Source organism: Amphiprion ocellaris, chromosome 12, assembly GCF_022539595.1.
Source record: "Amphiprion ocellaris isolate individual 3 ecotype Okinawa chromosome 12, ASM2253959v1, whole genome shotgun sequence".
In the NCBI taxonomy this organism is placed as follows: domain Eukaryota; kingdom Metazoa; phylum Chordata; class Actinopteri; family Pomacentridae; genus Amphiprion; species Amphiprion ocellaris.
Window position 1 is genome coordinate 33887887 of NC_072777.1, and position 15891 is coordinate 33903777.

At 39.1% G+C, this 15891-nt stretch overlaps 1 protein-coding gene and 1 long non-coding RNA gene across 2 annotated transcripts in view; both read right to left on the reverse strand.

Annotated features, from left to right (window-relative positions):
• Window positions 1–225: 225 nt before the first annotated feature.
• LOC129350231 (uncharacterized) lies at window positions 226–1529 on the reverse strand. The gene is made up of 2 exons (XR_008603582.1): window positions 505–1529; window positions 226–400 (listed from the first exon to the last, which is right to left on the reverse strand). It is a non-coding gene; the product is annotated as an uncharacterized LOC129350231 (long non-coding RNA).
• Window positions 1530–10042: 8513 nt separating this feature from the next.
• Window positions 10043–15891, reverse strand: part of ches1 (checkpoint suppressor 1) — an 82133-nt gene continuing 76284 nt past the window's right edge. Inside the window, exons 5-6 of the mRNA XM_023266485.3 lie at window positions 14914–15022; window positions 10043–13863 (exon numbers count right to left, since the gene is read on the reverse strand). Coding sequence (XP_023122253.1) covers window positions 13305–13863; window positions 14914–15022 — 668 coding nt within the window. The 3' untranslated portion in view covers window positions 10043–13304. The remainder of the gene's footprint in view (window positions 13864–14913; window positions 15023–15891) is intronic.

Below are 15891 nucleotides of genomic sequence, written 5' to 3' on the forward strand. Positions count from 1 at the left end.
CTTTGAACCGCAGCGACTGGCCGCCATCAGGTGGACCGGCTCGTCCTCGTAGGGCTCCTCCTGTAGCCTTGAGGGAACCACAGGAACATTCAGTAGCTGTTGGAGTTCTTCCTGTCAGGCTCGTGGTAGAACGGCTCTGAAGAATCTTGTACTTGTCTTATCTGGAACAATCTAACAGCCTAAACTGTTAACAGCGGTGTAAAGAAGCAAACACACAGGCATAGATTAGGACTCAAACTAGATTTATTTTAGAAAACAAATCAGCTTAGAGGCATTTGTTCACACGTGGCTGAATAGGAGGCCGTCCAATCAGATTGGAGGTCTTCACTCTGTAGGTTGTTTGTTGGGTGAGACTCTTGGACCTCCATCAGCTGACGTGGATGTTTGATGGTCTTCCGCTCTAGTGCCAGATGATTCATCCATGAATTCAGCAGCTACAGACTGAAATGAAGCTCATGCTGCTGTGATTGAATTCCTGTTCCAGATCAAATGTTCAGAGCTCACCTTGAATGCAGCCGTCTGCTGTCTGATAGTTTTTCTCATTGTAGTCTTCAATAAAGTCTTTTTCCTCACGTCAGGATGTGGTGAGACTCTTTCTCAGTCTCTGCAGACGTCCCTCATTGTGCATCTCCAGAGAAGAAACTGAAAAACTGGTCACTGGTTCAGCATCACAAACGCTCTCCAGCATTGAGAGTGTTTTAGGAATTCATTCATTGTGTTGTGAACTTTGAAGCAGCAGAAACTTTACAGCTGCCAAAGATATGAGCTCCAATTCTGGATGTTTTAGGAAATTAAGTTCATCAAATGAACACTTGATTATTGCTGATAACTCTCATTAAATTACTGAAGAAATCCAACATAAAACATGTAAACTCTCAGGCAGCTTTTGTTAAAGTTTGTCTATAATTCTATCATCATGTTCTGGAACCAGGACTCTGCAGAAGTTCCTTCAATCAGATACTTGTGTTTCTATTTAAGGCCTCAGGTTTGAACGTACAGCAGAGGATTAGAAAGGAGTGATTTTAATATTTAAATCAGTCCAGTAAATTTTTGGAGTAAAAATGATTAAAATTTTGATTTAGATAGATTTGTATCAAATAATATTGTAGAGTCTCACTTAAATATATCCAAATTAGTTCAGCGTCTTTACATTTTATAGAATATTTGATTTCTTAATCTCAATACTGTAGGGTCTGACCCTAAATATTATAATGATGTAAATTTAAATAATAAATAATATTGTAGTGCAGAGTCATAAACTTTAATGAGCTAAACTTGCATAATAAATATCACTGCACAATCTTAACCTGAACATTCATATCATTGAGGTAAATTTACATAAATCATGATATTCTAGAATCTTAACTGGAATATGTCTAACATGTGCTGATAAACAACAATAACCCGACTTTCAGGTAATATTTATTGTCTGTGATTGTGAGACTAAATTCTCCAGATTGTGGAATTTTATCTGCAGAAGCTGTAGGAATAAATAAAAATAAAATCTGTTCATTTCCACATTAAGCACATTTCCATCCATCCATCATCTATACACCGCTTAATCCTCACTAGGGTCGCGGGGGGGGGGGGGGGGGGGGGCGGCGGGCTGGAGCCTATCCCAGCTGACTCAGGCGAAGGCAGGGGACACCCTAGACAGGTCACCAGTCTGTCGCAGGGCTACATATATAGACAAACAATCACTCTCACATTCACACCTACAGGCAATTTAGAATGATCAATTAACCTCAGCATATTTTTGGACTGTGGGAGGAAGCCGGAGTACCCGGAGAAAATCCACGCATGCACAGGGAGAACATGCAAACTCCATGCAGAAAGATCCCGGGAAAGCCGGGACACGAACCAGGGATCTTCTCGCTGCAAGGCGAAAGTGCTAACCACTACACCACTGTGCAGCCCATTAAGCACATTTACTTATTCTTAATATCTCAGACTGAATGTAGCTGGCAGTAAAAACAAACTCATCTGCTGGACTGCATTTCCCAAAATGGAAACATGGACAGAATTTAACACTCATGTATCCATGGCAACGCTAAAGTTTCTGCTTCTTACCAAAGTTCACAACACAAGTAAAGATTTTAATGTAAAACTTCAGGGATGACTGCTAACCATAAGTATTATGATCAATACTTCATGATCAATATCAGGACAGATGTTACAATTCCAGCTGTTCCATTAGACTGCAGTTATTCACAGAGAAATTAAAACATCACATTCCTCATAAAAACTAGATGGGACTTTTATTAAATAAAGTGTTGGTGAAAAAACTGTGTAAAAAGTGCAAAGCAGCTCCATTAAATCAGGAGATGTGAGACTTCCACAGCATGGATCACCATCTGCTGTGTTGATTCATAGCTGAATGTCAGAATGAACTGAATGCCCCCCCCCCATCTCTACCCCTCTATCTCTACTCCTCTACCTCCATCCCTCTATCTCTACCTTTCTACCTGCCCAGCCATCAGCAGATGGGTCCCCCCACATTAGAGCCGGGTTCTGCTCGAGGTTTTTTCCCCTGTTAAAAGGGTGTTTTCCTTGCCACTGTCGCCTTTTGGCTTGCTCTGGGGGTCAGGCATATGGGTTCTGTAAAGCGTCTCGAGACAATTTGACTGTAATTGGTGCTATATAAATAAAATTGAATTGAATTGACAATCCAACACCATCACAGTTTTCATCTGGTTGTTTTGCTCCAACATGCTGTGAAGTTCAGTTTTTACCTGAATCAATACAGAGATTCTATTTCCAACCAAGACTGGAATAAAAATTAAAATGTTATGAGGTTATTAATGCAACTAAATCCTTTCAGATGGAAGGATTTACTTCTAAGTTCTAATTCAAGTTTCAGTTGAAGCTCATTGCATTCACAGAGAAAAACAGCGAAACCTTCACAGCAACATTTAATAAACCTAAAGCTTCCCTGTTGGCACATTGGTGGAGTTTGTTACTGAGCATCTGAACCTTAAATCCAGTGAGACGACCATCTTCAGTCCAGGCCAGTCAGAGAACTTCAAGACCTTCCATCAGCTGGACCAGATGTGGCATCATCTCCCCCTGAACATCTGGATGACAGGAGAAAAGACAGAAATCAAACACAGATCACACAAATACAATTTATTCACTTTCATCATTTTATAAAAGTAGCATGAACTTTATTAAATTAAATAATTTGAAAAAAAATAAATATCTGTTTAGGAAGTGTTGTGTTTCTAAATTCTGCTGAAAGCACTGACAGACATTCTCTTACAAGGTTGTGCAAAAAGCAGCCTGTCCTCTGAGCTACTGAGAAATCTTCCTGATCAAAGTTTCTACGTGTAAATCGGCTCAACAAAAACTAAAGCCTCAGTCAGAGATAACAGGTATCACAAATCATAAACAACTTTCTTTAAGTCAGACTTTCTGCTTCAACCTCACATAAAAAGGGGAGTTTAATTCATCAGGTGACTGAAAATGAACGGCTTGTGTAGTTCTAGATCCAAAAGTAGGATGTTTCATCTCATGTTTTACTACAAATACATGCAATAATAAATAAATACAATGGCTGGTTGTTACTTTATTCACTATTAATGTCACTTTATATACTGGATTGAACTTGAGCAGTGGAAGAGAGAAGGAATTTAATGAAATTATGGAGATTCAGAGGTAACGTACAATGTTAAGTTAAGCGCAGTTTAATTCAAACCAGCTGAATGTTAAACTTCAGTGCAGCTGAACGGGTTTCAGTTAACCTTAAAGTAAAAGAACTTTTTTAAAAACTAAAATACACAGCAGAGAAATACAGGTTGAGAAGTTCCTTCTAATGATGACGGACAGGTACGGCAGCAACTAACACAGGTGTTCAGCGGTAAGTTAGCCACCTGTGTTAATTAGCCCGCTAGCTAACTTAACCGCTACGCTAGCTAACTTAGCCGCTAAGCTAGCTAACGCGTCCGAGCCAACTGCTCAAACACGACAAAACACAACTCTTCACAAGTCGCTGACTTAACGTACAACAAAACAACGCTACTGGTTAGAAGTATTTATCTTCTTACCGTGTTTTACGCCAAAAACAAGGTCAACAGCAGCCAGAGATGCCACCAGATGTGCTGACCATAGATACATACAGCAGACTAGATCCGCTAGCGCGCTGTCTTCTATATTATCTATGGTCTGACCAATCACTGCTCTGGCTCTCAGTCAGTCTGACCAATCACTGCTCTCTGGCTCCACACTTGCTGATGACCACTTCCGGTCTCAGAAAATGAAAAAACGGACTTTTTTCCGCCTCTGTCTCTTACTGATTTTATGTTTTTGTTATTCTAAATATAAAATGAAAATCAAAACATTTTTTAAATTTCGTACATCCCTTTTCGATCATGAAAAGGAAAAACGCCTTGTATTTCAATTTTATTTTTTGTATTTTAAAACAAAAATCAAATAACCACTCGTTTTTTGTTTTTCAATACCCGTTTCAGAACGGAAAATCCAATTGCCAAAATATACACGGACCATTATAATTATTACTGAAATTATTTAATTGTCTTTATTATGAACAATACGCCAGGTCTAAGGACGTTAATTTAATATTTATTTCAGTCAGGTACATTTGTATAATAAATAACATTGTTGGGTCAAAATTTTAATATTTAAATTAGGTAAATTTAAAGAATCAATCATTGTCAAGGGTTTTAACTGTAATATTTATTTTAGTCTGGTAAATTTGTATAATAAATAATGTTGGGTTTTAACTTTAATATTCAAATTAGTCAGGTAAATGGGCATATAAAAAATATATTCTAGGGTGTTAAAACCTAATATTTAAATTATATTGTAATCGTCTGGTCTAGGGTTTTAACTGTAATATTTACTGTTATTTAAATCAGTCACATAAAATCATATAATAGATAATATTCTAGAGTGTTAAACCTTGTATTTAATTCTTTGTCTTTTATGTAATATTGTAGGATCCTATCCTCAATATGTAAATTAGCAAATAAATCTGTATTTCATACTATATTGTCAGGCATTAACCATAATATTTAAATTAATGCTAATACTGTAGCGTAGCATCTTAGCCTTATTATTTGAACTTATTAAGTACATTTATATAGTCACGAGTATTCTAGGGTCTTAACTGTGATGTCCAAATTAGTCAGGTAAAAATATATGATAAATAATAATGTAATGTTTCATTTTGCCAGGTCACTTTGTATTTTGAATAATATTATAGGGTCCTAACAGTAAAATTTAGATTCATCTGGTATATTATCTGATGAATAATGTTGCTATTTTAAAATTTGTTTGATAAATTTATCACATCAGTTCTATTTCTCTACTGGACAGCAGTTTGGCTTAATGTCTGTTGTTTTTAATGTGATATATAGATAATAGTAACTTACCTTGACTCTATGTTGAAAGCAATTTGAAACAAGTGTCTTCTTCTTTCTTTTTCCACCCTGTACTAGAAGGAAATATTGTACTTTTTACTGCATCCGTTTGTAACTAGTGACAGATGTTGTCAAAAGTTACTCTACAGATAAAGTTTTTTTTACACAGAAAAGGAGACGTATCACTCTGTTAAATGTGCAGCTCTTGGACTTTCTGATCATTGTTTTGTTCCCCTTTTGTTGTTCACCATCTTTGGTGCAGCTGGAGTTACAGATCTGAACAAACTTACAGACTCTCTGACATCCTACATCAGATCTAGTGAAAACATGTGCGTTCCGACTAAAACCTTCCCTGCAGAAAACAACAACAAACTCTGGTTTACAACAAAAATCAGGCAGCTTCGTCAGACCCAGGAAGAAGCCTACAGGTGTCAAATCCAGTAAAAAAAAAAAGCCAGAAAGACAAGTCAAAGCAGATCTGAGTAGCAAAGACGTACTACAAGTGTGCATTGGTATGGAGGCACCTGCAGAGCTTTACCAACTACAGTAGACTACCCTCCAACAGCACAGAGACTGGAAAACTCACTCTGAATGTGTTTTACTGCAGGTTTGAAAGGTCACACCATCTCCTCACACTTCCCTACGAACCCTTCCGCTGGGCTAAATTAATCAGATAAATGTGTATTTTATACAAGAATGCAGGGTGTTGATGTTAATTTATTGATATATTTAACACTATTGCAGGGTTTTCATTATAATATTTAATATAGTCGGGTAAATTTGTTTAATAATAATATTGTAGGGGCTGAAACATAGTATTCAAAGTAGTCACATAAATTTGTATTTCATGCAGTATTGTAGGGTCGTAATGTTAATATTAACATTAGTGAGGTAAATTAGTAAAATAATAATACTTAACATTTAAGTTAGTCAGATAGACGTGCAGAATAAATAATATTGTAGGGTATAAAGTCGATTATATAAAATTAGTCAGGTAAATTCATAAAATAAATATTATTGCAGGGCTCTAAATTTAATATTTAAGTTAGTCAGTGATGACTTTTGCCTAAACTTGATTAAACAAATTTAGAAGGAGAAACTGTTCTTCTTACTGCATTACACCTATCTGAAAGCTATAGTTAGAAGTTACACTGTTTTTTTTTTTTACAGAAAACACATGATTAGTCCAAATGCACTCCACCGAAACTAGATACAACATTTTAATATATATCCTCATACTAAATAATGTTCCTTTTTCACCAGTAATAATATTTTCACAATATATTTTATAACAGCAGCAGCAGTGAGAGTTTAAAAGTTGGATCTTTACTTCAATTGAAGCCATTTGACCCTGAGGTGTCAAAACTTTAACTTTGCTAAAGGATCTAAATACTTCTTCCACCTCTGACTTTAATACAAACACGCTCTTATAAAACGTTTGACAGTGATTGGCTGAAATGAAGAAGTTTAATATGAAATTTTGTGGACTTTAAATGAATTGATGACTGGTCAGATCTGAATAAATCTTGGGGGACGGAGAAAAGTTTATGTGTTTATTTTTTGAATTAGATATCATCAGTACACATGGAGTTGTATAATATTAACTTCACAACTGTGCAAATTGAATTTATACTCTGTAAAAATGAGTCTTGGTGTGATGATGTGATGCCTGTGTTTATGTTTAACCCTCCTCCTGTCCTCGTTTACGGGCACCAAAAAATATTGTTTCCTTGTCTGAATAAAATCCAAAAATTCTGAAAAAAAAATCCCCAAATTTCTGAAAATTTGCAAAACCTTCAGGAAGAAAACTTCAATAATTCCTTAAAAGTTTCCCTTAAAAGATTAATTAAAAAAAAAAATCCCCCAAATTTGGCAAGAAAATTCTTGGAAATATTTTCAAAAAGGAGTAAAAGTCTTCCAAAAAAATCCTAAACATATCTAAAATGATTACATATATATTGGTAAAACTTCTAATATTTTCTTTAAGAACATTCACATAAAAATCAACCAAAATCCAGCGAGCTTCGCTGGATTTTGGTTGATTTTTATGTGAATGTTCTTAAAGAAACATTTTTAACATTTCTGTTTTTCCACCAAAACATGTTCAAAGATTTCCCAAAAATGTTGAAAAAGTAGACATCAGAAGTTTCACTTTGAAAATATATATTTTTTTCACATTTTCAAACTTTAAACGGGGTCAAATTTGATCTGCAGGACGACACGAGTGTTAAACGGTGTTTTTCATGTAGTAACATTATGCTGCCACAAGAGTGTGATCACACCACATAGGATGAGGGAAGACAAGCTGCTTCCAATCCTAAGAGACACACACACACACACACACACACACACACACACACACACACACACACACACACACACACACACACACACACACACACACACACACACACACACACACACACTATCCATTCACTTCAGCAGGCAACTCTTTTACATGATATTTAATAAGAGGAGACTGAGGTGGATTTTCAGACGACCGGCGCTCAGAGGTCTCTCTTGCTCCTTTAAAAACACACTTCCCTCGACTGCCATTGAGGGAAATTTCCTGAAAAACAATAAAGCTTTGCCATAAATGAGAGCTGACAAGAGAACGTTACCTCCACTTCTGTCTCCATGGAAACTTGCCTGGCTGGTCATTCTGTGGATGTGGATGATATAGACCGGGGGAACCACGCAGCACTCTGAGCATCAATCCACTCAGCACTGAAACAGGATGTCACAGCATCCGGATCGATTCAATTTATTTCCCTCAGATGAAATCAAAGACCCACCTGACCCCTGATGAGGATTTTGAATTCACTTGTAACCTTCTAAATCTAATAGATATGATCAAGCATGTGTTATCTGTGGTGCGTCGTTCTACCTTTGAGTCTCACTCTCTGTAACTGAGTAGTATGATGCCCTCTAAAGATCTAGAGAATGCACACTTTTTTCTCAACCCCCCCCCCCCCCCACCTTCGTCTTTGCTGTAGTTGCATAGCAACAGAGGAGCTGCTAGCTCCAGTTGTGTTGTGGTGGGAGCGTGCTGCACAGGGAGGCACTGGCTCAAGATTAAGCCGGTCTCTGCTTCAATTATGAATGGGCTTCCACTGCCACACGGCTCCAAAATGGCACCGCTCGGATTGATAAGACATCGAGCAACTCTTTGGTACACTTAACTCTTTTGCTTCTCTCCCCGAGGAGGGGAGTGGGGGGAGCCGAGTTCGACTTTAATCAGAAGTATTGAACTTAAATGATTAGAGGAAGTAAATGAATAATTAACTGCAGGAAGAGGCATGGTTATGATAAGACCCTTGTTGATGGGAATATGTGAGGTTAATGATTGAGGTCAGTCTTGAGAGCAAATTAAAGAGCCTCCAGTCTCACAAAGCTACCACTTTACTAGTAAATGGGGGTTAGTGTGTGGTACATGCTGAAGTGGGCAATGAAAGACGGCGATATACATTCATGGAATCTTATACACTCAAAAAAAAAAAGAATCTGAGTAGCTGTTCAATTTACTCTAGTGAAACATATATTGTGTACATGATAATTTCAAGTTTCCATGTTGAACTTGACTGAGTCGTGCCAGAATTGCATGAAATTCAACAATTTAAAATGAACGAGATTCAGTCACATTAACATGAACCAAGCCAATCGTGTTTTCGCTCACATCCGGAAGAATCTGCAATGTCAAATGTTCAGTACTATGCACTTAGATTAATTTTGTTGGCACTTTAATAAATAAGGGAAGCAGTGTTCTTTATGTTGTTTATCGTGGTGTTGAAACATTTTGGAACAAACTGTTTTGTGTTAACAGCTTCCAGCGTTGGACTGTACTGTGATTTGAGAAATATGCTTTGTCAACTCATTCCTTTTAACCCTCGTGTCGTCCTGCGGGTCAAAATTGACCCGGTTTAAAGTTTGAAAATGTGGAAAAAATACATATTTTCACAGTGAAACTTCTGATGTCCACATTTTCAACATTTTTGGGAAATTTTTGAACATTTTTTTTGTGGAAAAAATAAATGTTAAAAATGTTTCCTGAAGAACATTCTCAAAAAAGTCAACCAAAATCCAGCAAATTTCACTGGATTTTGGTTGATTTTTATGCGAATGTTCTTAGGATTTTTTTTGAAGATTTTTACTCATTTTTTGAAAATAAATACTAGAATTTTCTTGCCAAATTTGGGGGATTTAAAAATAAAAAAATTTAATGGAAACTTTTAAGGAATTACTGGAATTTTCTTCCTGAAGGTTTTGCAAATTTTCATAGAAATTTGGGGAATTTTTTACAGAATTTTGGGATTTTTTTCAGACAAGGAAACAATATTTTTTGGTGCCTGTAAATGACGACAGCAGGAGGGTTAAATTGTGTTTCTTCCACCCTTGACACCAAGCTGGTTGCATTATTTGGAATTGACGGTTAACTTACTTAAATTCTATTCTTAAAATGAACATGCTTTGAATGAATTCGAAAAGCAATTTAATCATGTGGCAATTCTTTCCATGATTACTTTAAGTTCACTCAAAGAGTTATTTTTTCGAAATTTGAAGAAATCATATGGAACTGGTGACCAGAAAAAGCGCTATTAACGCAAACTCTGTATCTGCTAATGACTTCGGCACAATCTAGATGAAAAATAACAGCTGAGCTGATCTTCTGCAACTTGTATTTTTTATTATTGCAACCAACTGGAAGACAATACATCACATAAACATCATTGTAGTTTTTCAGAAAATGGAAAACAAAATAAAACAACATTTATATATTTTTTGCCACGGTATTGGACAACGTTGATATTTACATGTAGTGATGAAATAGGTCTTGAAATCATTCTTTGGCAATATGATTGCACAATAAGGAGAAAATTGAACATTTACTGAAGAGAAAAAGAACCAACACCTGGGTGTAACTCTGCATCACATCTCACAGATCAAGAACAGTTTTGCATTTTGACATCTCTAACCTATGGCTTTCCAATATTCAGCTCAGACAGTCATCCAAAAAATAATGGCAGTATTGTAGATCATTTTTGTCAGAGAGAGAAAAGCAAAACAGAAAATAAAAAAGGCGGCATTAAAAACATCGACAAATAAAAAAAATGGCAACTTATTTCTTGTAGAGCGTTTTGTCGTATGTTTGGCAGGTTTGAAAGAAACACTTGTTTATGGGGCTTTTTCAGGCAGTGAAGTGTTTTTTCTTTGCTTTAAAATGTCCCAGGTATATTTTTATGTGTTGCTCTGTTTTTGTTTTTTTTCCCCCAGGACTCATAGGTCAGGAGTTCATCCGTCACTGAGTGAGAGGAAACAAAAAAGCGGTTTCCAAAGCAACACATACTCCCTTCGACACGCCTCTTGCCAACCGAACACGTTACTGGTCACCACGACGGTAGATGTTACATCAAATACAGCGGAGTGCTTGACCTGGGCCACGGGAGCACTCAGACAGATATCAGACGAGAGACGGATGGCACACGACAAGAACACTGACAGTGTCTCCTTTTAGCCTTTTTTATATGTCGGCATGGATACCATACAAAATGCAAAGCCAGTGATGCATGCTACAGGTGGCAGAAGATCGTACCAGTGGATGGGACATGCATTTGTTTTCCTGCTTGGCTCGCAGCATCTATTCAGCTTCAACAAAACCTTGTCTGACTCTGCTGCTGCTACAACCCTTGATTTCACCTAGAAAGCTGATTTTTATCTCTGCAAATGAGGGGAAACAACACTTTTTAATGCAAGATCTACATCACCTCTGATGCAAAGAAGCTCACGGCTGCCCTCGTGGATTTCAATCAAGTCAGTGTTTTCATGACCCTTTTAGTGAGACACACCTCACAGAGTGGCAAAATGTAAAAAATAAAATAAAAAACAACCTCTGATCTCCACATTGGGCTCTTGAGCACTAATTCCGTTCACCGAAAGGGTTAAAAATACTGTATGTAAATTAGAAAACAAACTTCCTTTTCAGCTCCTCCCAAGTAGCCTTTTTGGAGATATGAGGTTCTTTCAGGAGAGTTTTTCCCATGCCCGTCTGATTCAAACATTTACGCTGAACAATGTCGATGGAAAGTAAGGACACATGTACATTTACACACTGGAGAAGAAGAAAAAAAAACAACCAAAAAAACAACACTGTTATAAATAAAGACAGTTCTGTCGTGACAACAGAGGTACTGAGGGCAGGCAGGCAGGCAGGCACAATGTTAAAGGGTGTGTGTTCCTGGGCACACAAACTCACACACTCCACAGACGTGTTCTGAAATAACACTGGGGTTAACACTGAACACCAAAAAATCACTGTACAGGCAGAAGAAGATGGAAGCCCACCCCTAAGAGGTGATTCAGCCGGCCTACATAGCCTGAACCCGAAGCCCAGAGGTGGCACCCTCGGGGGCCTCTAATTGCAGAGTGATCTCCCACGTTCCTCCCTGAAGACGTGTCTTTGAAAGCCCCACTCAGAAAAGAGAACCCAAAAGATTCGAAGAAAAAAAAGAAAAGAAAAGAAAAGAAAAAAAACCTCCAATATAATCACGGGTATAAGAATTGGCGGCAAAACTTTTTCTTTCCTCTAGGATCAAGGTTTATACGAAAATAAGTCATGCTTCATGCTAAATACATCGTTTATCTTACATGATCTTTGAATAAAAAAGATTTGCTTTTTATCTTATTTACAAGCACCCATGCAATATAACTGAGAAAGTCCTGCAGGTCAAATTGCTTCAATTAAGAAAGGAAAAAAATAAAATATTTTCTAACCTTTTTACAGAGTTGTCCACACGGGACAAATTGCTTATATCTTTATGAGGGTAGAGTGAGGGTAAACAGACACAAACAGAAATCTAAACCCACAGTTTATGTATATAGTTCTTTGACATTGTCAAATGAAGAGGAAGGTGTGGTAGCTACTGGTAGCTATGATATCTATACCAGGTGTCTACGTCTATGGACAGAAGTACTGGGGGGAGTTTAGGGACGTTTACATTATGCAACAACAACAACAAAATGAAGGAGATATTGCCTCAGACCCGGCACACTATCCATCTCTATGGTGATAAACATGACCATTTTTTTATTTTAATATATTTATTCTTAAATACTATGAGTGCTCTTGAAATAAACCATGTCTTTACCCATGATGCTTTTATTATAAGTGGCGTAAAATGATCTTAAGTGCATGAATATATATCACATTGGGTTTTACATTTAGTTTGACACTTAAGGTCACTCTCTCTAGCGCTTCACTACTATGCCTCCGTTTGTTTTTTGTCGTTTTTTTTTTCTTTTTCTCGTCAGCTGTTGTATCGGCTACATGAAGCAACCTGGTCGCTTATTCTTTGGCACAGTCTCACATTTGTGCTCGTGGATGTAGGAGAGTGATGCTAGTGAGCGGGCCGAGAGAGCTCTAAGTCTTGTCAAAGAGGCTGGGGTCTCGTCGGCGCTGCCATCGTCGCTGGCATCACTGCAACATTGCTACAGATTCACATAGAAACAAACAGGTAAGACAAACAGCCATCTTCCGCTTCCTGCTCTGAACGGCTCCTCAATGTGACTCGGTTTTGTTCGACTTGTCCAAATTAGTGACAAAACATGCTGATTTTTTTTTTTTTTTATGGCTTTCATCCCCTTTTAAACAACAAAAACAACAAAGACACATGAGAAATACCCAATGATGTTAGTGTTGCTGAACATGTAGGAAAACATAGATTTTTGATATTGCCACAAATAAGTAGGATTCACCTAATGCCCTGCAGATAGATAGAGGGAGATGACGAGTGTCCGTTGAGACTAATGCTGTAGTAACGTTACCTGTTGACCTATTTGTGTGTTGTACGTGTGTGTGTGTGTGTGTGTGTTGGTGCGTGCTTGGAGCTGTGTGCGTTTTGCATGACCGTGTGTTTGTTCTATGTGTGTGTCTTAGTTTCTCAGGGCCTCTTTCTGCTCCTTCTGGCCCTTGGCGGTGCGGTTTGTGATGTTGTTGAGGCAGGCTCTGACCCCCGCCAGGTGGAGCAGCGACCCCGCCGCCTCCTTCATCTCCTCGTCGTCGCTCTCCGGCGGCTTCTCCACCGCCGCCGCGCGCCGTTTCTTCAGCGGCAGCGTGTCGCTAATGCCCCTCGCTCGGTTTTTGGTCCAGGGCAAACTGCTCCCCGCCAGAGTCCCAGCTCCCGCCCCCGAGCTACGTCTCTGTCCGCGCAGGGGCTGCTGGGAAATGTAGGTAGTAGTGGCGGCAGTGGTGATGTGAGAATCCAGTGGGATCTCCCGGGGCTCGGGTTTGACGTCTGATTGGATCTCCACGGCGATGATGTCGTCGTCGTCCAGCGGGGAGGAAGGGGCGGCGACCTGGGAGGAGCACAGCCTGCTGGGGGATTTGGCGGTGCTGTAGGTGTGGTCGTCCTGCAGGTCCTCGCTGCAGGGCGGAGGAGAGTAGCGGGATGGGCTGTCCTGTCCTCGGCTCAGATAATCTCCCAGGGATGATCTGCATGGAGCAAAGACACAGAGTGTGATATTGTTACTCCTGCTGTCACGCTGCCAGCCAGGTGGCCGGCCTGCCTGCCTCAAAACGCTCCACTGAAGCTGCTCCGGTTTGCATTTGGCTAGAAAGCAAAAAAAAAGAAAGAGCTCAGGTGATAATCTATCACCCTCAAATCGCCCCCTTGGGCCTCGTGTCCACATTTCCTGGGTCAGGTTAAAACCTTGTATCTCCGAAGAGAGTCAGCCTTTCCCTTTAGAAATGAGCAGACTCATTTCCAGATTGCCACCGATGCATTTTTCAAATGACACAGTGCATTCTGAGCAGCTCTCATTCTCTCTAAGGTTGGGGAACTTGCTCAGCACAAAAAGAACCTTGCAAACTCGAAAGTCAGAACAGCACCGAGTGACAATTCTGCAGCGAGGCCATTTAGCCACTGTCCACTGTACTTTACACTGCAACACATATTTTGCTCTATTAGTCAGGAGAGTCTTTACTCTGTAAAGCATTAAAGGACAGGGGGGTATATCCTGACAAGCGATAAATCAAAGGGAGCTTCAGCAGCATGGCCTGTCCCCTGGACATTTTCTCCTTCAGAATGAGAGGGTTAGCATATTAATATCTTATAAGAAAAACATGCACCCCTTACAGTGATCAAATATTCACTGCATACGCTTAGTGAGCCTTTGGGTATGTTTAATTCATTATGCGGTGCAGGCCATCATACTCTTATGCTCCTGTGATGGATGTGCATGTCCATGCATGCTCCAAATGTTCTTTGAATCATGAGGCCTCTCCCTCTAATAAACCTGTTTGTGTGTGAGAGACCGTTATATAAACACACCTGGATAAAATGTTCTGCACAGCGGGGAGCGTGTGAATACCTCCGACTTTTGAACACAATAAAGATGTAATTATGTAAACTATGAGTGGAAAATTTTGGTCCTGCGTCTGTTTTGTGTGTTTTCTGTATGTGGGTTTGGGCGTGTCTGTGAGGGAAAGTCCTGACTGACAGTAATTATATGGTTGAGGGCGACGGGAGCAAAGTTTACCCACCTTATGGCCGAGGTTCTGCTCCCCACAGGGCTTACAGGTAGGGGTCTGATAACAGGGAAGAGGGCCTGGCTCCTGACACGGGCGCCATTTTGGATCACACCGCGAGGAACTGAAAAGACAGAGCAGCAGACAAAGAAAGTTAAACAATATGTACAGACAGACCCACGCAAGATTAGGCACGTGCAACAAACAAATCAGTGTGAAAGTAGAGAGGAAACACAGCGAAATCTCCTCCTAAACCTGATCGGACCGCGATAAGACCCCCGGAGCAGCTCGATGAGCATTCACTGACCATCTGAGGAGGCCAACAGGGCAATATTGATGAGCAAGGCAAGGTTAAATTGAGCGGGAAAGCGTCATAAATGAGTTAAGGCCGCTGCAAATCATTCAATTACCAACGACCGCTGGGCTCGGCTAAATCTCGGCTGTCTGAAGCTGTGGGATGAACAGCAGAGGATGGAACTCAAAGAGGGATACTGCAGGTTTGAAAATCTGAGAGGCACATTTGTCTTGTTTTGACGTAAAATTACTCTTTAAATAGATTTTTTGTCAGAAAACAGAGGTCTACCACAATCTCCCAAAGTCTAAAGTGGTGTATTTAGATTAAGGCTGCAACCAACAACTAATTAAACTCATAAAAAAAAACTTGTCAACATTTATATTGGATCAAGATAATTCCCTTCATGCATTAAAATGGCCCAGATGTAACTCTAAAAGTACACCAGTTCACCTACAAATGTGCTTAAACAATGTAAAACAACTCTATGCTGTAGTTACAAAGATATAAAACTATAGGCTGTATATAAAGATGAATGAACCATCCATCATCACCCATATTTTTCCTGAAAAGCAATTTCAAAGCTCAGTGAGGTGGTTCCAGCCATTCTGACCACTTCCACCTAATGCAAAAATGATCAGAGGTGGAATGAAAGTGGAGCTAAGACAGGCTATTAGACTTAATAACACCACCTACATGTC